The sequence below is a fragment of the Sus scrofa genome, chromosome 1 (genome assembly GCF_000003025.6).
Source record: "Sus scrofa isolate TJ Tabasco breed Duroc chromosome 1, Sscrofa11.1, whole genome shotgun sequence".
NCBI lineage: Eukaryota > Metazoa > Chordata > Mammalia > Artiodactyla > Suidae > Sus > Sus scrofa.
Genome location: NC_010443.5, coordinates 19,616,743 through 19,639,945, shown reverse-complemented (window position 1 = coordinate 19,639,945; position 23,203 = coordinate 19,616,743). Strand labels below are relative to the sequence as shown.

At 35.8% G+C, this 23,203-nt stretch overlaps 1 protein-coding gene across 6 annotated transcripts in view; it reads right to left on the bottom strand.

Moving 5' to 3' along the window:
- The window catches only part of SHPRH (SNF2 histone linker PHD RING helicase), an 84,530-nt gene that overhangs the window by 57,499 nt on the left and 3,828 nt on the right, over window positions 1–23,203 (bottom strand). For 5 of the 6 annotated variants that reach the window (XM_021087080.1, XM_021087086.1, XM_013992509.2 and 2 more), the window contains exons 2-11: window positions 17,784–18,450; window positions 16,219–16,348; window positions 13,825–14,043; window positions 9,527–9,605; window positions 8,733–8,883; window positions 7,499–7,607; window positions 6,605–6,861; window positions 4,489–5,148; window positions 2,662–2,913; window positions 1,770–1,848 (exon numbers count right to left, since the gene is read on the bottom strand). In XM_021087080.1, coding sequence (XP_020942739.1) covers window positions 1,770–1,848; window positions 2,662–2,913; window positions 4,489–5,148; window positions 6,605–6,861; window positions 7,499–7,607; window positions 8,733–8,883; window positions 9,527–9,605; window positions 13,825–14,043; window positions 16,219–16,348; window positions 17,784–18,422 — 2,575 coding nt within the window. In that variant the 5' untranslated portion in view covers window positions 18,423–18,450. The other variant, XM_013992510.2, reaches the window with a different exon arrangement.

Genomic DNA, 23,203 nt, shown 5'->3' with positions numbered 1-23,203 from the left:
CTTTCATTTCCAAATACTATATAGTTAAGTCACGCCAAGCTAATGTTTACACTGCAATAACTACAAAAAAGAAAAGATGCATGACAAAAATTATAGTATTAAATATGTCAGAGAATCATGAAAGCAAAGACAAAAGATAAATTAAATTTCTAGAAAGTCTAGAAAGGCTATGTTTTTTTAGTAACTTGGTCAAGAGAAAACTTTTTGGGTGATCATCTTCATTGTGGAAATAAACTCACATGTATGTACATATATGTGTCAAAAGGTGACAAATTCTATACTTTAAATATTTAGTTTCAATATGTCACTTATACCTTAATGAAGTTGTTTTAAAAATTAATAAAAAATTTGTTGAATGGTGGGTGACAAGTGCTCAAAACATCTCCCAATATCTTATTTTTCCAAGATAAACTACCTAGAGAACTGAGGAATTATTGCCCATGTTCTTTAAACATTAAAAATCGGAAAAAAAAACTTTTGATAGTCATTCTTTTTTCTATACCTTCTCAGCTAACTTTTGAGCTAAATGAGATCTTATTAACACCTAAACAGCAACAAATTGGACACTTTCCAAATATAACAGCAGACCACCAAATCTGGCCTTTATATTAGCCTGATGATATCCTATAAGTACATATCTTAATGTAACATACTAAAATTATTAGGTATTTAAATACATACTTAAAATCTTCCTGAAAACCTTTTTTCCCTAAAAATAATTATAAAAATATATTGTTTTTCAGGTAACAGTAATGGATGTTGATATTTTTATTTTAGCAGAATGAGATTTACCCTGCTAAAAATAAACAATATATGAAAATGTGTATTTTCAGAATAAGTTCTGAGGATAAGTATTTGCCACAGAACTCCAAGAATATAGTTTAACTATATTTTAATGATAGTTTTTCAGGAAATTTGCTATGTAAAATGACATTTACTTAAACTTTTAATTATAAAAATTTGCAACTTGAACAAAAGTTTTAAAATGCAGTACATGTTCTATGGAAAATGTAAGTTACATGAATGAGATTAACATGGAAACATGAGTTTTATAATACATGGGTGGGAGGCCCTTATTTTTATAGACACAGCAAAGTAAAATTCTTTCTCTCTCTTTTGTCTTTTATCATTTTAGGGGCTGTGACCCCTAGCCAGAGGTTCCCAGGCTAGGGGTCGACTGGAGCTGTAGCTCCTGGCCTATGCCACAGCTACAGCCATAGCCACAACCAGTGGGATCCGAGCCGTGTCTGTGACCTACTCCTCAGATCACTGCAACACTGGATCCTTACCCACTGAAGGAGGCCAGGAGTTGAATCTGCACCCTCATGGATACTAGTGGGTTCATTAACCACTGAGCCAATGTGAGAACTCCTAAAATTCTTTTTTCCCCTGTCTTTCTCTTTCCCTTTCTTTCTTCCCTTTCCTGTCTCTCTTTTTCCCTTTCTCTCTTCTCTTTCCTGTCAGGTTCTTCCTGTTTTCTACACATCATTTTGAAACTTTCAGCTCAGTTCAGATCTATGTCTATACTGTTTCAGGAGGCAAATTAGGGCAGTGGGACTACTCACTGTATATCTGTCCTTATACATATGAGCAAAAATCACTTGATTCCACTTAAAAAGGTAAGTGTTTGAAACCATCAAGAATCTAATGTAAATACATGTATCATCACTTACATAGGATTTCAGCAAAAGTTAAACATATTAATATGTTTTGTTCAAAAAAGTTAAGCTTTTCAAATATAAGTAACATGTGAGGAAACCATATATTACCCTCCAATCCTCTCTGTACTGGAGTGCCACTGATGCACCAGCGGTTAATCCCACTCAAGCGCTGAGCCATTTCTGCAGCCTGATGGGAGAGAAATATGAAACAATAAAGAAAAAAAAAACCACACACACACACACAGAGGAAGAATGTGGAAGTCAGGAATAAGTTTACTTAAAATAGCCCATGAAAAGTGATGCTTCAGGTCAGATGCATGTGATCCTACTGAACAGTTATCACACTCAATACTGAAGGCCATATTCAATGGCTCATCTTCTAGTACAGTGGTTCTCATTAGCAGGAGGCTGCCACGTGTCCTTCCAAAGAGGAAAAGTAGTTCAGGTATGTGTAGAATGAACAGGCTCCCTGATTGACTGACATATCCCCTGGACCACACGATCCTCCAGGTGTGAACCACTGTGCTAAAAGATACCATTTATAAATTCAGTTCTGGTTACAGACTAATCAAAGAAGACAGAACAAAGACAACGTCTGAATTATCCTCTAAAATAGCATTTATCTATTACCATTTGGTCTCTCTGATAAAAAATGGCCAAAATTATTAGAACCTATAGGATGAGCATTCCACATAGCAGAAATGCTTATAAAAGTCCCTGAACAGAGTTCACTTCGATTTGCATCACACAGAAACTGCCATCAAATATGCATGAGCACTGCATATGAAGTAATGATTCAGAGTATCAAAGTAATTCCTAAAGATTATATAGCTCATACACAAGACGAAATCAAATGTAGAGTGTTTAACGGCAAACTTTTGACTAATGTCAATGATGTGGGTTAACTACACTTAAACTATTACATTTTCTATGAACAGTTTTCCCCAATCCCCTCCCCTTTTCTCTCTTCCAACCCTTAAGAGTCTGCAGAAATTCTCACTTTTACAGCAGGGCATTCAACCATCTGAGCTTCATCAAGGCAGATCCTCCACCACTCCACAGCTACTAGGGGGCTGGGAATGGCCATATAGCGCTTCTGGTTCCTTAAGCGACGCCCATCCTCACTATTGCTGTGTGGAATATCTACATAGTTTAGTTCTGAACGCAGGACATCATAAGTAATGATGACTATGTCCTGTTCGGCCAAAAAATGAGGCTGCAAAAAGCCATCTTTCTTCACTCCTTGATATACCTACAAAATAATCAGCAGAGAGTTACTGCAGAAAGGCGAATCAAAGATAACTGAAATAGAAATATTCATTAATTTTATACCCTTATTGAGCCCTTCCTATTTGTTTAGAACCAAACATGCTATAAGATACACCCCTGTATCTACCTGTCTAGTGAAAGATGCATTTTAGTGTGGAAGATTAAGAACATAAGCAATGCAAAAGGAACTATAACAGAGGCAAATGTGCTAGCATCAGAGTGAAAAGAGCATTTCTGTGGCTAAGAAGGTAAACTCAGAGAGGAATTCAAATTTGAGGTAGATCTTGAAATACATTGAGGAGTTCTCACATGTGGAGAAAAGGGGAAAAGGACTTATGGGATAGGTAGGTAGGTGGGTAAATGGAATCAATAGCTTGAGCAAAAACACAAGGGTGTGAGAAAGCAGCACTAAGAGCTGTTATTTACTTAATGTCTTTTCTATTTCTGACACTGTTCAAAGCTTTATTTCCTACCTTCAACAACAATCTTGTTAGTAGTTGTTATCATTCCTATCTCACATATTAAGAAACATGAAGTGAACTGCTCAAAACTGGTATAGTCAAGATTCAAACCGAGGTTTGTCTATTCTACAGAACAGAGCTCCTCAATGGCAGATGGTATTTTACGTTTTACTGTTTTCTCCATGCCTATCGCAGCGGCTGAAATAAAAGAGCCTCCAGTGACATTTAATAGTAACATAGAAAGAAGGAAAGATGAACAAAGAGAGTAAAGAATACTGAAAGAAGTGAACACTAACATTAAATGACCACTTACTGTGTGCTAGCACTTTATCAACTCATTTAATCATCACAAAAAGTCTGTGACAGGGCACTAGTTTCAGAACTTAGCACAATTCCTAGCACATAATAGGTGCTCAATAAATATCTGTTGAATGAGTAAATTATTATTTTATAGATGGGGTAATTGAGATTTCAGAGGAAGATTCTGGAGTTAAAAGTTATAAGATCATACAAGTAGATACTATTAAACAATGCTGCCTTTGAAATGCATTTCTCTCAGAGTACGAATGCTCATACAAAGATTTTTCATTTACAGTTCCTGCAGTGGCTTAGCGGTTAACGAACCCGACTAGCACCCATGAGGACACAGGTTCAATCCCTGGCCTCGCTCAGTGGGTTAAGGATCTGGCGTTGCCGTGAGCTGTGGCATAGGTGGCAGATGCGGCTTGGATCCCGAGTTGCTGTGGCTGTGGCGCAGGCCAGCAGCTACACAGCTCCAACTGGACCCCTAGCCTGGGAACCTCCATATGCTGCTGGTGCGGCCTAAAAAGACAAAAAAACAAAAGGTTTTTCATTTACATGATCAAGAATTTTTTCAAAAGCTTTCACATTTTTCAACCCAAAATGCTTTAACTTCTGATATCAGAATAGTCTACTATTCTATTTCTTATTCCCAATTTCCTCTTTAAGTTCTGATTTAATATTATTATTATTATTTCATTAAGTTAATTTTGGGGATCAAACCACTTTGGTTTGCTTTTATCATGAACCAAAAATTTACATTTTCCTATCCCTTTAAAGAGCCCAAACTGCCTCACCAAGACTCGAAGAGATGATGACCTCACATGCCTGTTGATCTCATCCACCCACTGATGACAGATGGAACTGGGAGAGATAATCAGAGTTGCTCTTGTTGATACTGGCTCCATCGCTACAAGGCAGTGGGGGCAGTAGAAAGGTTTAATCTTCAGATTCTTCTCTTCATAATTCACACATTTTGCATGTTGCCACAACTGGCATTTCAGGCACTGAACACGAGGCTTACAGTCTGCCTGGTCAAGTTCACCACATATGCACTCAAAGCGATAGCCAGAAGAATTATTGGGACTCATGACATTAGAATGTGGTATGTCACCACCAGCAGGAGTTACAGATTCAACTTGGTCCTTTGCTGCCTGCTCTTGCTTGACTTCAAAGACACATGTACTTTCAGATGTGGTAACATCAGTAATTCCAGAGTCACCAGGAGCTGGACAATGATCTTGTGAGCTGAGATCGACATTAAGCTGACTTTTTTCCTTTTTTGTGGAGGGAGCAGGTTTTTTCCTCAGTTTACTACGATTTTTCCTGGGCTTGTAGTAATAATAGTAAGGATCATCATCATCATCAGAGGTATTTGATGGCAAGTATTCAGAATCTGTGTCCTTGTTCCCTGATTTTCTGGATTCTTTCTGAATTTTCCTTGGACTCCCCACTGCCTATAAAAAATATTATTTATTTATTTCAACAGAGTGATATATCTGAAATCAAATGCCTAACATCATGTGCTTTACATAAAATTCTAGTAGCCAGTCTTTGTTACCCTTGCCCTGAGGAGAATCACTTCTGATCAACAGTTTTAAAATTGCTCCAAGAACTCCCCTCCCTGAAGGCCCAAAAGCAAAAGAAAGTTCTATTGCTGTATAATTAAGATTTGGAGAGAACAAAAATTAGAAAGATAAAGGGAGCTACTAATTTTTGTATCAACTTCTTGTATTTACAGTCTGCTTACATCAATAAGAGACTGGTTAGTTTGTAATACATAAATATATAAACTAAGGCAAATATAAAAACACCAAATATTAAAATACAGCATTTAAACAAAGTGAAAATTAATCTACTAGTTACTACAATTAGGAAATGAATTCCTCCTTCCTTTCTTCTTTCAACCTGTGTACTCGCCTCATATTTATTTATTGATGTCTATTCTGCGCTAGGCATCATATGAGATGCTGGGGATACAAATAAGAGGAAAATTTAGCTCCCAGTCTCAAAAGGGTCTGTTGGAAGAGAACAGTAAAAAGTAAAATGATTCTACAGGAATGCACAAGAGGATTATATAACAGAGAGGGCTGTCATGGGGAGGCAGGTGCCAGCAATAGCTTCCTAGAAGTGATGTCACAGCCAAGGTTGAACAGAGGAGTGAATGACATTAATGTGGAATGACTGGCATTAGCTGAAGGAGATTTTCTTTTTTTGGTAGCAGAATAATTAGTAAAAGCATGGAAGTTCACTGCAGTCTTCTACCCTTGTTGGGGAGAAAATGCTGGAGAATCCCCACTCCAGGAAATGAACTTTCTTATTTGCCATTTCTTTCAGAGTAGGTAAAGTGGTAATTTCACGCTTTGACTTGCTGTCATTAGTTTTTTCCTTGAATTATGTTCGTAAATTTGTAACTATTTTCTTAAAAGCAAATTGAAATTGTTGGCCCCAAAGAAGCAGTTTTATAACAAAATGTATAAATTTTATAAGATGATGATATGGGAAAAATGAGACTTTTATAAAGATTCAAGTTGTATATAAAGAGCTGTGCACATGTAAGGTATCAACATTTTAAAAATATGGAACATGCTTTTTAACTGCTGACAACAGCACGAACATAAGAAAAGTTGTTTTAAACTCAAATACGCTTAACAAACTAATCTTATAATTCACTCAATAAATACTTATTGAGTCCTTGATATGCACCAAGCACTCAGCTTACCTGTATTCAAAACAATTTCTACTCTGATGGAACTTATATTTAAGAAGTAGAAAATGTAAGTCCCAGCCCTAAGTGTTTTTTCTAATGTTTGTTTTTTTTATCACTAGACTGTAAGAGCTTTAGACAGGTGGGAATCTGTCAACTTATTCTGTAAAGCATTATATACGGCTACTTAATAAGTGCTCTGTTACCTGCTTTTTTGTTTTATCATATATATCCTCTTCCTTGTAATTCTTTCCCAATGTAAAAGTACCAGAAAAACCATGGCCTTTGATCTGTTTCACAAGACCTTCAAAAATTAAACATTTCAGCATCCGTTTCAGAAGACTCCTGTTCCGCTGAACATCATATCTATATATAGAACTGACATACTTATAGATGGAAAGAATGGAAACTCCTTTTTTTCCATTCATTTCTTTTACAGCTGTCAGGATCATCACACGTGTGGCTAAATGCAAAAGGACATGCTAACTCAGTCACAACAATTAAAATTAAAAGAAAATAAAATTAGTTAATCTTAATGTGCATTGAGGACCAAGTTAAGAAAAAAATAAATCAAAGATTTAAAGTTACATTGTCTGTATAGCATCACTTTGAAGCATATGTAATAAAAATTTATCTCAATACACTAAGAAAGAAATTACTGTAGTGGAAATAATTTAAGGAAGAATTACATTAATCTGCTAATCTTGCAAATCAATTCTCATTTAAAATTGTATATTAAAAAAATTCTCACAATTACCTACATATTATCTACATGTATTATCTACATATATGCTACCATTAGTAACGGAAACATTCATTTGCTAGCAGAATTTGAAGTAGGTACACTAGAGGATAAACAAAGCCTGATTAAAATGGTAAGCAAAAGAAATGACGCAAAATCTACCTGGACCAAGAGAAACCAAAGAATAAATCTTTACTTTTGTTATAATATGCCTTGTAATTGAACTTTTATGCAAAGTATAAACAACTGCAAAAACAATTATAAATAAAAATTACAAGATACCTCTATATAAGGTTGATAAGAACTAGAACAAAAATCACTGTAAAAAGGTGTTATCTTTAAGAGATGTCATACTTACGGGGGCATTGAACTTTTTCTTTTGGTTCAAATTCCATATGCTGGGTTTCTGTGTTTTTTACATTTTCTCCAGAATACTGTGATGGAATGAAATAATTCACCACTTTCCCCTGATATAAACAACATTCAGTAGTCACACACAATGCTTTCAGTATTCTGAGTTGCCTATTAAAATTAACCCTCTTTCTATTAAGGAGAGGGAAAAAAGTTGTAAAAAATTATGAAAGAAAGGGCTATACATGCTATTCATACATACAAACCTTATTTTTTATTTCGGAGTTTACAGCTAGCCATCACTTCAAAAAATTGTGCACATTATCTTAAATTAGTTCTGAAATTAACTTTTTAAGGCTTGTTTAAAATAGAATTAGCTCAATGAATTTATAATAATACTAAAAATAACTTAAAACTAACACATCTAATGAGTAGAAAATTCCCAAAGACAGTTACAGATAGTTAAAACTGTATACTTTAACTCATTTTTCTACAAAGGAACAGACATTCTCTACTCTATCCCTACCCAAATCTCAAAGGCTATTTTGAAAACTTTACTCTATTAAAAGATCATATAACCACTAAGGTTGTGAGCATGATGGGCCCTACAGGTAATTACAATTATTTCTTTTACTAGTGGCTTCATTTTGGCAGGATTTAATGTCCTGATTTCAGATTTCATTATTGGAAAATATGAGCTACAAGCTATATTTGCCTCAGTGGATTTTTTTTTTATAAACTCTGAAATTTATATTTTAAAACAAAATTATAGGTTTTGTAATAAAGACTTAGAGTTTGTTTCACCTAGCAATCTAATTACTAAGCTATTTATCCTTAGTTCTAATTATATAATTCTAAGATTTACTTATCTGAGACTTGCACAGTTTTTGAAAAATAGCTCTCAAAAATATTCAGTAGTGATGTGGAGCCTTGAAGTAGTGACAGAACATATGAGGAAGTAATAGAACATTCCTAAGGGAATTTCTCTGCCAATTAGGAGGAAGCTTGATAAGTGACAGCATATCCCCTTCCTAGTTGGCCAATATCACTTCAAAAAACCCTGCCAGGTCACAAAAATCCCATTTTCTGTGTCTACGTGAAGTTAACTAACAACTAATATAAATCATTAGCTGCAGAGTAAACTGAAAGTGTTGACTTAAGTGCCAAACAAATGTTCGACATATGATGCTTTTTGAGAACACATGTCCCTGCTTTCCCAAGCTCTACAGTACTCCTCCTACCTCAGGCAGAGTGAGAGCATCTTGTTTGACATCTTGTCGAGTATGTGTCAGAATAAGAGCCAAAACCTCCACTGTCTTTCCGAGACCCATCTCATCTGCTAAGATTCCACCAAGCAACTGTGGCCCAGCATTTGGGTACTCACGAATGATGCTAAAGGTAAAAACAAGAAAAATGCATTATTGGAGCACAAATAAAAACTAAACTGATCCTAAAGAGAAATGAAAGAAATGCATAAAAGGCTAAGTTTTTTAAAACTATATTTTAGGGTGCAATAATTATAATTCCTATATCACGAATATAAGAACTATGATAATCAAAATACTGCCTGAACTGACAACTAAAGCCTGCAGAAAAAGAATTGGTACTGTTATCATTTTTTTCTCTTCTATAAATAGAAGGAAGTATGTCTGCCTTTTTTTTGACCCGTTTGAATCTGTGAATAAAAAATAAGAACAGCAATAACTACTGATTTGACTAATTAAAGTTAATGACTGAAAAAAAAATAAAGTTAATGACTCTGAAAACTTATGACATTTTACTTAAAATTATAATCGCTTTAAATATCAATAACTATACATCTTAAGTCAATTCTATTATACTGCATTTATCTACTGAAAAATGACAAGTGTTATTAAGCCTATATCTATCCTATCTATAAAAATGTCTAATAAGACTTTAACTTAGTATTCCTTCTTGAGGTACTGCCAAGACTGAAGACATATATTACCATATCTCATACGGGTTTTCGTAGTTCTATTTTTAATATTAAGCACAAAGTAAAGTTTTGCCTTACCAGCCTGTATATGGATTGTAGTAGAGTTTCAAACCCTCAGATGTTACAATCTCTCGCCATAGAAAGTGCAGGGCATTTTCTAAAGAAAAATATCACCATAAGAACAAGTTTTATTTGTTTTCCTTTCTGTCAGATAATCATTAAAGTAAAAGTAAGTTAACAGTCAGGATAGCCTGGAAGGCAAATATACATGGGAAAAAGGCTAGGATTCCTCTCATGGTTTTCTTCACATTTTATTCTTTAGCTTCCTTTGCTTTGTGCACAAATATTTTCCAGAAAAAAGTGGTAAGCCAGAAAAAGTGTAACAAATTACAAAGGGTTAACAGGAAAAGCAAACTAATACATATAATCAATTCTTACCCAATAAAGGAAAGTAGCTTATCTTTTACAAATCCTTCAGGAAGGTAACAAATGTCTTTAAATAACTCTATAGATATGATACTGGGCTAGTACATTAAGTTAGACTTAACCTTTTATACGGGCCTGAGTGGGAGGAAAGGCTTAAATGAGAAAAAAAAAATCTAAAACTAACACTGAAGTACTGTGTTTATTTCAACCAGAATCTTCCACTATCTCTTCCCTTAATATTTTAAGTTGTTCAAGCCAACTGCTAAGTAGAAAGTATGTCTCTACACACTAGTGAAATGGTAAGTCATTTTTTGTTACCTTCCTTAGGGATTAATTGAAGCAGGAATACAGACACATAGGTTGTATAAAATGAAAAACATTGAAAGAGAAAAATAGAAGAGAGGAGATAAATTTATGGGAACCACAGGGAACAGAAATGACACATGGGACTTAACAAAATCTAGTCTCTGGACAGAAAACAATGAATCACTAATATATGCACCATGGATGAACTGCAAAAACATTATGTTGAAAGAAGCCAACTCCCTCCACCTAAGTGTCCATGCTTTATCATTCTGTTTGTTTCAAAAACAGGTAAAACTAATTTACGGTGTCAGTGGTTGCCTCTCAAACGATGTGAAGTAGGAGAGTTGACTGGGCAATGATGGAACTTACTGAGGTGATGAAAATGTTTTATCTCAGCACTGTATGGATAGAAACATTAAAAGAAACAGGTAAAACTAACTTTAACAGTCATTTTTATTTGGCCTAATATAATAAAAATTTTATTTCAATATGTAATCAATAAGAAATTAGTAGTGAGAGTTCACATTCTTTTTTTGATTTTAATTTGAAATCTGGTGTATATTTTAAAGCTACAGCACATAATCTGGACAGACACATTTCATGTCTCAAGAGGCATGTGTGGTTACTGGCTACTTTGGGAAAGTCTGGTTATGTCTTAGATCTGAGCTGCTAGTTACTCCGTTGCATAGATTTATCAAAACTTACCAAACTGTGCCCTTAATATCTGTGCATTTTACTGTTTATAAGTTATACCTTAATCAAATTACTTAGTTAAAAAATTATTTTATTTTGGAGCAAAATAATTCAGTCTGTGGGAAACTCTATAGAGCTAACAATTTCTTCAATAAATATAAGAAAAAATAGAGAGGAGATAAAACATATTGACTAAAAGGAACTTAAGAGATAGCAACTAATTTCAATATATGGATATTATTTGGCTTAAGGTTTGAGCAAACTATAGGAGAGAGAGAAACAGAAAGGGGGGATAGAAGGGAGAAAGAAAGATTTGGTGATACTAAAGGATTATTGGTTTTAAAATCCATTAGAATATATTTATTCCTATTTAGAAGAACCTACCAAAACAGATATGCAGACCAATGGAACAGAACTGAGAACCCAGAAATAAAGCCAGACACCTAGAGTCAATTAATCTTTGACAAAGGAGGCAAGAACATAAAAGGGGAAAAAGACAGTCTATTCAGCAAGCATTGCTGGGAAACCTGGATAGCTGCATGCAAATCGATGAAACTAGAACACATCCTCACACCATGCATGAAAATACACTCAAAATGGCTGAAAGACTTAAACATAAGACAAGACACCATCAAATATTCTCTGACATCGACCTTACAAATGTTTTCTCAGGTCAGTCTCCCAAAGCAACAGAAATAAAAGCAAAAATAAACCAATGGGACCTAATCAAACTGACAAGCTTTTGCACAGCAAAGGAAACCAACAAGAAAACAAAAAGACAACGGACAGAATGGGAGAAAATAGGTTCAAACGATGCAACTAATTAGGGCTTAATCTCTAGAATATGCAAACAATTTATACAACTGAACAGCAAAAAAGCCAACAACCCAATTGAAAAATGGGCAAAAGACCTGAATAGACATTTCTCCAAGGAAGAGATACAGATGGCCAACAAGCACATGAAAAAATGCTCAACATCCCTGATTATTAGAGAAATGTGAATCAAAACTACCACAAGATACCACCTCACATCAGTCAGAATGGCCATCATTACTAAGTCCACAAATAGCAAATGCTAGAGGGGATGTGGAGAAAAGGGAACCCTCCTGCACTGTTGGTGGGAATGGAAGCTGGTACAACCACTATGGAGAACAGTATGGAGGTACCTGAGAAAACCATACATAGAACTACCATATGACCCAGCAACCCCACTCTTGGGCATATATCTGGACAAAACTTTCCTTGAAAGAGACACATGCACCCGCATGTTCGTTGCAGCTCTATTCACAATAGCCAAGACATGGAAACAACCCAAATGTCCATTAGCAGACGATTGGATTAGGAAGATGTAGTATATATACACAATGGAATAGTACTCCGCCATAAAAAAGAACAAAATAATGCCACTTGAGGCAACATGGATGGAACTAGAGACTCTCATACTGAGTGAAGTAAGTCAGAAAAAGAAAGACAAATACCCTATGATATCACTCATATCTGGAATCAAATATACGGCACAAATGAACCTTTCCACAAAAAAGAACATCATTTACTTGGAGAATAGACTTGTGGTTGTTGAGGGGGAGGCTGTGGGATGGATTGGGAGCTTGGGGTTAATGGATGCAAACTATTGCCTTTGGAATGGATTAGCAATGAGATCCTGCTGTGTAGCACTGGGAACTATGTCTAGTCACTTATGATGGAGCATGATAATGTGAGAAAAAAGAACGTATACATGTATGTGCAATTGGGTCACCATGCTGTACAGTAAAAAAATAATAATGCATTAAATAAAATTAAATAAAAAAAGAAACTTTATCTTTTAATGAAATAAACTAAAATATTAATATATGATATGATATAATATGTGGGATTATTACTTCAAAATAATTCAGAATATGGAAGAAGGAGGAGATGGAGGAAGAAGAAATAATATTGGTTATGAACTGGTATTTATTTTCCAAAATAAAAAGTTTAACAAGATGAAGTCTGTTGGGTAAAGAGTGGGAAAAATAAGTAAAAGCTATTTATCATTAATTAAAATAAATCTATGAGTTTCTGTTGCAGCTCAGTGGGTTAAGAACACAATCAGCATCCATGAGGATGAGGGATTGACCCCTGGCCTTGCTCAGTGGGTTAAGGATATGAGGCCGCCACAAGCTGTGGCATAGGTCACAGACATGACTCAGATCTAGCATTGCTGTGACTGTGGTATAGGCTGGCAGCTGCAGCTCCAATCTGACCTGTAGCCTGGGAACTTCCATATGTCATAGGTGTGGCCCTAAGAAGGAAAAAAAACATCTGCATAGGAAGAATGAAAAACAGCCAGCACTTCCCTTCCCAGAATCACGTAAAAATCTCATTTTATGCCCATCCCTTTAAAGAAATGGCACAAATGACTCCCATGAATCTACTACTTTTATGAAAACACTAGATGACATTTCATTTTATTGTTTATTTTGCAGAGTAAAGCAAATAAACACAAAAAAAGAGAAAAGAAATGCAAACCAAGAAAAATTAGATGAGTCACACATAAATCTCCCACTTCTGTAAATTTGCTTTCTGTTCCTAACATTCATGATTAAACTGCGAAGCCTCTTACATATATATTAGCAAGAGTCCCACCTGATCAGGTTCCAAAAGTAATTCTTAGTTTGAAAGGGCCATGTAAACAATTGCTTGGTTTTAAAACTTTCCAATCAAGGCAGCCTTTACTTTGGCAGGAAAAAAATCAGTTCAAACTATTATGCACCGGTGAGGGAACTCACTGATGAATTTCTCTAAATTGCAATTTTGAAAGATTTCTTAGAAAATAATTTTGTTCACCAGAACACCCATTCTATCCTATCTTTTCAATACGATTAGTTTATTGGCCAATTTCTTTCCACCTTAACTCTCCCTTCTATAATCCTTCTGATCAATTACCCTTTCTTTAAGCATGTTATACTTGCCACTAGCAGGAGCACTTCTGAAATGCTCTTGTTGTAGCATCCAATTGACAGCCTCTCTTTGGTATGGTCTCAACACAGGAGTCAGTGCAGGATGCTGGACATCCACGTGAATGGATTGAGTTTCTTGCTGATGTGTTTGCTTCACAAAGTGATAGAGCTCATCAATGTCCTGTCCCTCGGGCTCACTCTCTGAATCTTCCTCATCTTCTTCCAGCACATCTGCATATCCAACAACAAATGTATTCAAAACAACCCAGTCCACATGTATAACTATGAACAAGTCTTATTTCAAGAACATACCATGCATTCTCCTAACTCTGAGACCTTCCTTAGTGTATTTCTTGACTGGAAGATCCTACACTAATTCTTCATTAAGCCAAAATCTTTCCACCCATCCTTCAAGATAATTCAACTGAGAAGTTCCCATTGTGGCTCAGTGGTAATGGATCAGACTAATATCGACGTGGATTCAAACCCTGGCCCCGCTTGGTGGGTTAAGGATCCAGCTTTGCTGTGGCTGTGGCATAGGCCAGCAGCAGTAGCTCCGATTAGACCCCTTGCCTGGGAACCTCCATATGCTGAGAGTGAGGCCCTAAAAAGAGTCCCCCCGCCCCCGCCGTCAAAAAAAGGTAATTCAACAGATACTTTTTCCATGATATTTTCTTTTGTTTTTCTCTAATCAGAATTAATATTCTCCTCTGTGTTCATGCATTACTCTTATACTTTGGACATAGCAATACCTTGCAATCTGTCTGGTAGTGCCATTCACTTGTGTGTATTCATCTCTTTCCTACTGAACTGTTATGCTCTTTGAAAGCAAACGCTGTGTTGTATTTATAGCTCCTCAGAGCAGCTAGCATGTTCTCTGCCCACTGTAGATGTTTAATAAACATCTGAGGAACTGAATGTGAATATTTTTTGTAGTTTATCAAAGAATAATTTCACTTTTACATCTTAACATAAAAAATTCATACGTAGATAACACCTTTTCTATGTCTAACAAGACCAGGGTTCCCATTCTATTTCCTATAGTAAAAATGACAGGTATTTGGTAGCAGCAGCAGCCAATTAGGAGATTAAAGTTTTAAACCATCATAGCAATACCTTGCAATCTGTCTGGTAGTGCCACTCACTTGTGTATTCATCTCTCTCCTACTGAACTGTTATGCTCTTTGAAAGCAAAGGCTGTCTTGTATTTATAGCTCCTCAGAGCAGCTAGCATGTGCTCTGCCCACTGTAGATGTTTAAACTTTTGCACAAACTTACAAACCCCTTTCAGCTAATGATTTGTTTCTGAATGGTTTCAAATAGGCCTATGCACATTTATAGGACATACCTCACATGCTCTAAAACAAAGACTGTACCATAAAATAATTACTTTTTTCAATAAAGAATATGCCATATAAGATTTTTTAAACTTTATAATGAATGTGTAGTTATACGCTTGGTTACTTTGTTACTATTGGTATATAATATAGTATTAACATCTAAATTTGAAGTTACTATTGGTATATAATATAGTATTAACATCTAAATTTGAAGTTTTACTTTGAAAAATTCAGACCATATTATTTTTAGAATTCAGTATAACAGAATTCTTATAACTTTAAAAACTCTAGGTGTACTTAAAAGCATTCCTTCCAATTCTGAAAACAGGGATTTTCCTCCCTTTAGGTCTATAATATGCAAAAAGATGTATTATTACTAGTATTATGAAGCTTTGTAAAGAATGTACTGAAGGAACAACTCAATAACCAAGCTTAGGAACTGATTTCCCAAATATTTATGCATAAAAATGTTCTATAATTTGCACCTGAAATAAGGCTGACCCACCATGAGCAGGACTTGGAGAATCTGAGCCGTTTTTCCAGTAGTGTTGATGGGCTGCATCAAGCCATCCACACTCCCCCTTGGGAACCAATGGCAGACAACTCTGAAACTGCAGGTCTGACCAAGGATGCAACATCTTGCCAAGAAACAGTAGCAAAGTTAACTGGTCTTTATGGGAAGCAGGCTCTTGAGATTATTTGTCAGACTGCAAAGGAGAGGTGGAATAAAGGCCAGCCAAGGATCTCTGGCCATGACAAAATGAAAAAGCACAGGAATAATGCAAAAATTCCAATCAGCTCAGATCCTTTTAAATTCTGCCTACTGACTCCACAAATATTTGAGTACTTATGATAAACTAAGCACATTATTAAGCAAATAAAGACAAAAATTACAGTAGTGGGGGCATTTCAGATAAGTATAATGTTGTCATGTAACAATTTTATGGAGGTTGTTTAATTTTATTATGGTTTTACTAGCTGTTTTTCTGTCTGTTATACATAGGAGTTGGGGGAAAACCTTCAACTCTTCAGTAATAGCAATTTTAAAGTTTACTTTAAAAATTACCTGGAATAATAAAACTGTATAACTTTTCCATCACTCTTTTCATGAGTTGATTGAACTTTTTCATTCTGGAATTTGCATCACTCAGAAAATCTAGTTTCGCTAGGCCACCTTCCAAAAGATAAATTCCAACCTACAAAGAATTAATCAACATAAAAATTTCAATTGAACTACATCATTTTTTGTGAAAATTTTTAATAAGGATTTTTTTAAAGGTTTTCATAATATTTACCCCACAAACACTAAATATATACCTACCAAATCTCCCTAAGGTATTTTCACTTTCAAATAAGAAATTAATTCTACAAAGGCAGTGCCTACTATGTGTGATGCACCATTTGAGTAGTTAGAAAAAAAAATTTTTCCTAGCTGGAACTGAACCTGGGACAATGTGATGAGAAAATCAATTCTACCTACCAAGTCAATGATTTCCCAACTGGATGATCATCAAAATAATCAGGGAAGTTTGTTAAAAATGCATAATCCCCAAGAAGATTCTGATACAAATGACAGAATTCCTAAGCATGGTTAGGTTTGGGAATCCCTATTGGCAGATCAAATACTAAGATGTACAGACCTTGATTAAGGTTATGCAGCGTGATTCTGGTAAAACAATGCAGTATGAAGTTTTGCAGTCAAAATACCTGAATTTTAACACTGGCATTGATATTTTAGAGCTAACTAAAAAAAATGATTGATTGATTTTGACCCAAATGTCCTCATTTGCAAAATGGAGAGAAGTCTACATGAGATAGCCTGCTTACTACAATTTTAAAACTTTCTAATGATAATCAATGGACCCAGTTTCCTCTCTCTCCCTATATTACCCTGGGTTTGATTTCCTAATCACTGAGATTCTCATGTTCTTTCACTAAAGAACAAGAATCAAGCAGGATTATACAGGAGTAAGAGGTAAAAATGATCTCATTTTTTATTTGTATTCTGCCTCGTGTTTACCTAGAGATGGCTTGCTATAGCAGCATTAAGTATTTAAATATTTATAAAAATCTGGATCAGGGAACACAGAACAGATTAAGCCTTGATATGTGGGACAAATGGATAAAACACAGGCATTATAAGCCATGAATTCTTATATACTTGCTATCCCTGAGCTATAATTTTTGGCATTCACAATCAGCAAAGAGAGAGAATGCTTGGGTTACACAGACTGCATAATGAAGAATTAATTACCTCTAAATTTTCTCCTTTCCTTCTGTCAATTATGAAACCATAAATAGGGCTATTGACATAACTGCTTTTTAATGTGAGAAATGTATGACACAACTTTCAATAGAACAAAGGTGAACATAACATTATAGAATTTCTTTTCAAGTTTTAGTATAAAGGCGTATTAACCTGCTTCATAGTTTACAAAGTACACTTACTTACATTATCTTACCTGATTCTCAGCACAAGTGTATGAGGTAAAAACAATGAGTACTATTTACATCTCGTACAAAAAGAAGCTGAAATTAGCACATTTAAATGGTTCATGTAAAGTTATCTGGCTAGTGAACATCAGCGTCTGAAATGAATTATATATAAATTTATTCATTCATTTGTTGTACCTTGATAATGTGATTTCCTTCTGCTTTTTGGTAAAGTTTTATTCTTTTCTTCTTTTGCAGCCACCCCAAATCTTCTAACATTTCACCACTGAAGGATGATTCCACTTGAATACCTTTGTCACACATACTGATTGGCTCACTGAGTCCTCTTTCTTGTTTCTCTATGTCTTTGCATTCTGAATGAACATAAATCAGGAACTGATTGCTTAACTCTGAACTCACCAGTGTAAAACTCCTTTCAGAAAAATTTTCCATTAAACTCTGTTCAGGAAGAAGCTGAAGAGTTAATTCTCCTAGAAGTGCTTTCCAAGAATTATCCAAGTGATAGGGAGAAATCACAATATTCAGCTTTACAGACAAAGGGGAAGAAATGCCACCAGTCTCTTCTTTATCAATTGATTTTGAGATGCTCACTGCCTCTAAACACCTCTTCTTATCTCTGTGAGCCAATTCTTCCTTTAGACTATCATCTAGTATGATGCAAGGAGCAGAAGAGGAGTCCAGACCTGGGCAGGACTGCTCATCATCAGTTAAGGTGAGAGGTTCATTCCTTCTGTCCTCATGCATATTCCAACAAAGCTGCTGCTGCTTTTCTTCATCCACCTTTACTGGAGGAGCACGTTTCCGTCGGCTACTCATTTTCAAGTTTTCTTGGAAAATGTTAACTCTAGAAGACAAAATGCAACAGTAGCATTCCAGGAGAGAATTTTAGTATTAAAATATTCTCAGATGAGAATTCAGTATATAATATTAATCCTACACATAACATGAAATCTTCAGAGATATATAAAGCAATGGATAGTTTTTTAAATAAGCCAAATACAGCTGTGGATCAAACTGACTATAATTTCATCTATCACATAAATTCTAATGGTCTTGTTGATCTTTTACAGATAAATGTAATATAGATAATTCGTTGTTTAAAACAAAATAAATTCTGAAAATACATTTCATGAGCAGCAAGATAGTACTGTAAATCTCTCAGATAACCTGGAAATGTTTATTTGAAAACTTTTAGTAACATTTAAACTCCTATCATCACTACAAAATTTCACTTTGCTTTATAATCCCAAAGGATTATCAAAACTTCATTTGACCCTTACATAGCTGAAAACAGGAAGATGAAAATATAGAAAGGTATTTCTTTTTGTGTATTAGCAGATAAAAAGAATAAGAGAGCCGGGCAAGAAATAATGTGGTGATGACAACCAGGGGAAATAAGGCGGAGATGATAAAAGAAGTAAATTAAAAAAAAAAAAATTAGGGAAAAAAGGAAAGAAAGTTTTGCCATCTCAAAAGAGGAAACTGGGCTGCAAGCAGCCTATATAAGGTCCCTAAACTATATTTTCCCCGATATAATAGCCAGTTCCTATGTGGAACATAGAACAATTCAGAGTTCAGTCACAGAGCCATAGCTGAAAACAAACAAAAGGATGTACAGGCAACATTTGGCTTGAAGTATAGTTTAAGAAATATTTTTCAATAATCCCATTTTTGAATAAAATCCAATCGTATTTGATGAGTCCCCAGTATGTATTTGAGGAAAGGATACAAAAGAAGTAGAGACCAAACCATGGTCTTTAATTCAGTACAGACAATAAGCTGCCTTTCAGTTTCCTGATGACAAACTGAGCACACAAAGCAGTCAGCACTGCTCTACTCCCACTAACTCCCCATCCCTAATTACTCTACTCCAAATCTAGCCCAGTTTAGGATAATACAAAACAATGGAAATCTCAGATGACCAGAAACTTTGAGGTTTTCCTAAAGAATCATACAGAGGGAATCAGACTGAAGAGCTAAGTGACAGTGTGAATGTATTCGCACAAAAGATGGGAGCACCTCCAAGAGGGCTGCTGTGCTCAATGGTGGGGGACCTGGCAGTGGAACCCAAAATGAGTCCAGGGCTATCAGCATAGCTAACTGTGAAGCAATAAAGTGGGAACCTTCAGGCCCTTACTTGCTCCATCTCTCCCAAAGATAAGGCAGCTTTGATGGGAGTATCTATTTTTTGGTTAAGAGTTGTGGCTAAACTGGAAAGATGTCCTTTGTTACTGACTAAAGAAGAAAAAGACAGATGACAATGGACTCTGCCCATACTGAAGTCTCACCAATTCCCCATCCAAACAGAAAACATGTCCCAGAAGCTGCTTCTCAGCTTCTTCTTAAGGAAAACGTACAAGCAGAGACAATGGAAGGTGAAACAAGGAATGCGAACCCTAAAGACTAACTCAAATTCAACAAACATGAAGGGATGGATCTCCAATAGGAGAACAACTCAACAAAGACAAACTTTTCCCCAAAATGAATGGAGCAATTTGAATAAGAACTTTATAAAACAATCAACAGCATCCCATTCCTGGGGAGATAAGATATTGTTTTCATGAAACTGAGGCAGGAGGTCATCACACAAAAATAATGGCTATTAAAAAATCTGATTAGCAATTTTAGAAAAGCAAGCTATATTACTGGATACTTTTGATCTGCAGTTGGTTGAATCTTTGGATGTGGAATCTGCATATATGGAGGGCTGACTGTATCTTTAAAAAAGGAAGGTGAAGAAAATGACAAAAGTCGAAGGAACTTGCTTGCAGACACATACCACCCGAAATGTTACAGGAAGTCCTTAGGCAGAAGGAAAATGTTAGATGGAAATCTGGACCTAAACAAAAGAATGAAATGTGTGCATAAATATAATAGACTTTTTCTCTTGTTTTTACATTTCTTTAAAAGATAATTGATGTTTTGGGAGTTCCTGTTGTGGTTCAGTGGTTTGAGAACCCAGACTAGTATCTAAGAGGATGCGGGCTCAGTCCCTGGCCCTGCTCAGTGGGTCAAGAGCCGACCTGCCATGAGCTGTGGGGTAGGTCGCACATGTGGTTTGGATGCCGAGTTGCTGTGGCTGTGGTGTCAGCTGGCAGCTGCAGATCAGATTTGACCCCTAGCCTGGGAACTTTTATGTGCTGCAGGTGTGGCCCTAAAGAGACGGGGGTAAGAAAGATGTTATTATGGAAATGAAAGGGGAAGCTGCAGATGGGAGACAATTTTGGTAAAACAAATATCCGATGAAAGATCTCTGTGGAATATATAAGTAACTCTGACAAATCAATAGTAAGAAAAACAACTTTATTTTAAAAAAATGGGTGGAGTTCTTGCTATGGTACAACGGGATTGGTAGAATTTCTGGAGCACTGGGACACAGGTTTGATCCTTGGTCCCTTGGTCCTGCAACTACAGCTCGGATCTGATCCCTTGCCCAGGAACTCCATATGAGGCAGGGCAGCCAAAAAAAAAAAAAAAAGGACAAAATTTGTGAACAGATTTCTCACTAAAGATGATCTATAAGTGGCAAATAAGCATATGCAGATATGCAGATATCTTCACCATCATCGGTCATTAAGGGCACTGCAAATTCAACTCATAAAACACAATGAGAAACTACCTATCCACTACAATAGTTACAATTTAAGACTGGGAATGTAGAATAACTACAAAGGAACTCTTAAACATTCTAACAGTAAAAGTTTGTTAATTTCTTACAAAATTAAATATACACTTTCTGCACAGCCTATTAATTCCACTCACAGATATTTACCTAAGAGAAATAAAAACAGAATCATTAAAAAAGACTTAAACTTGAGTTTATTAGTAGCAGTTTTATTAATAAAAGCCTAAAACTGGGGAGTTCCCATTGTGGCTCAGTGGTAATGAACCTGACTAGTATCCATGAGGATGCGGGTTCAATCCCTGGTCCAACTCAGTGCATTAAGGATCCAGCATTGCCGTGAGCTGTGGTTAGGTTGCAGACATGGCTCGGATCCTGTGTTGCTATGGCTGTGGCTTTGGCCAGTGGCTGAACTCCAATTTGACACCTAGTCTGAGAACTTCCATATGCAGCATATGAGGCCCTGAAAAAAAAAAAAAAAAAAGGCTTAAAACTGGAAACAACCCAAATGTCTATCACCTGATGAATGGATAAACAAATGGAATACTACTCAAGATAAACTACTGGCACACACAACAGTATGAATGAATTTTTAACACATAATAGGTGAAGGAAGCCAGATATGAAAGACTATATACTGCATGATTCCGTTTATATGAAATTCTAGAAAAGGTAAAAATCCATTGATAAGAAGCAAATTAGTGGTTACCAGGGGCCACAAAGTGGTAACAGGTGACCGACAGCAAAAAGGCAGGAGGGAAAGCTTTGGGGAGAGAAATGTTCTTCATTACATACATTTACAAATTCATCAAATTGTATATATAAAATTACTGAATTTTCCCATATGTAAACTTAAAAAACTAATTTAAAAAGCAAAGACAAAAAGTAGATGCAGAAGGGATTTAAAAATTGTAAGAGAATGTTTGGAATAGATTTATCCTAAAATACTTGAAAAATCTGATAAAGTGCATAATTTACTAATGAAATGTAAATAAATAAAACTGGTCCAATAAAATTGGTCTGAATAGAATAACCACAAAGGAAATAATATTACTTATCTACCTAAGATCTACCTCATTCCCTTGTTGTCAGAACCTTTTTTTTTTACTTAGGAACATGTTGACCTTGTGACTTAGAAGGAGAGTAGTTTCTTCCTTCCCCCAAGGAAGTTGTTTGGGCAGTACAATAAGGATGTCACTAGCTGCCTACAGCTATTTAAGTTAAAAAAAGATTTAAACTCACCTCCTCATTCTTATTAACCACATTTCAAACATTCAAAAGTCATACATGACTAGTGGCTACCGCAGCAGACAACATAAACATGGAACATTCTCATAATTGCAAAATGGCAATCAAACAGTGCTGGTCTAAGTCAATCTTGAGAATTCCATTCCCTTAACCAGTGCTTGGTTTATGAATATGCAGGTGGTGCTCTATAATCAATTTCTGACTATAGTTAACTATTTTTCAATCATCTTATCTCCTCTATTGCCTTGCATAAGAGATCAGAATAATGTAGGAAGCCTAATTGAAGTTAGGCCATACCAGTTTATCAGTTAGCTACCGCCGTAAGTATGCTAGGTAACACATCATCCAAACTTAATGCCTTGAGTCGTTTATTCTCACAGATCTGCAGGTTAGCTGAGGGCTGACTGATCTAGGCTATGCTTCAGGAGAAGCAGCTTGGCTCTGCGTAATGTGCTTCTCAACCTTCTCCTGGGACCAGCAAAATAACCCAGGTATGTTCTTATGGCAGCGACTGAGGTGTGAGAGTGCAAATCCAACCCCACAACTACTTTTCAGTATTCGGGTCAGGGAAAAAAATCACTAAGGTTCTAATTGGATGGACTCAAAGTCAAGAGGTGGGGACATACGTTATACTTCTTTATGAGTGGAACCACTCTTGGCAAAGAGGGTGGATGTAAGGTAAGGGATAGGGAAGGAACTAGGCCAGTTTATACAATCACACCAACCA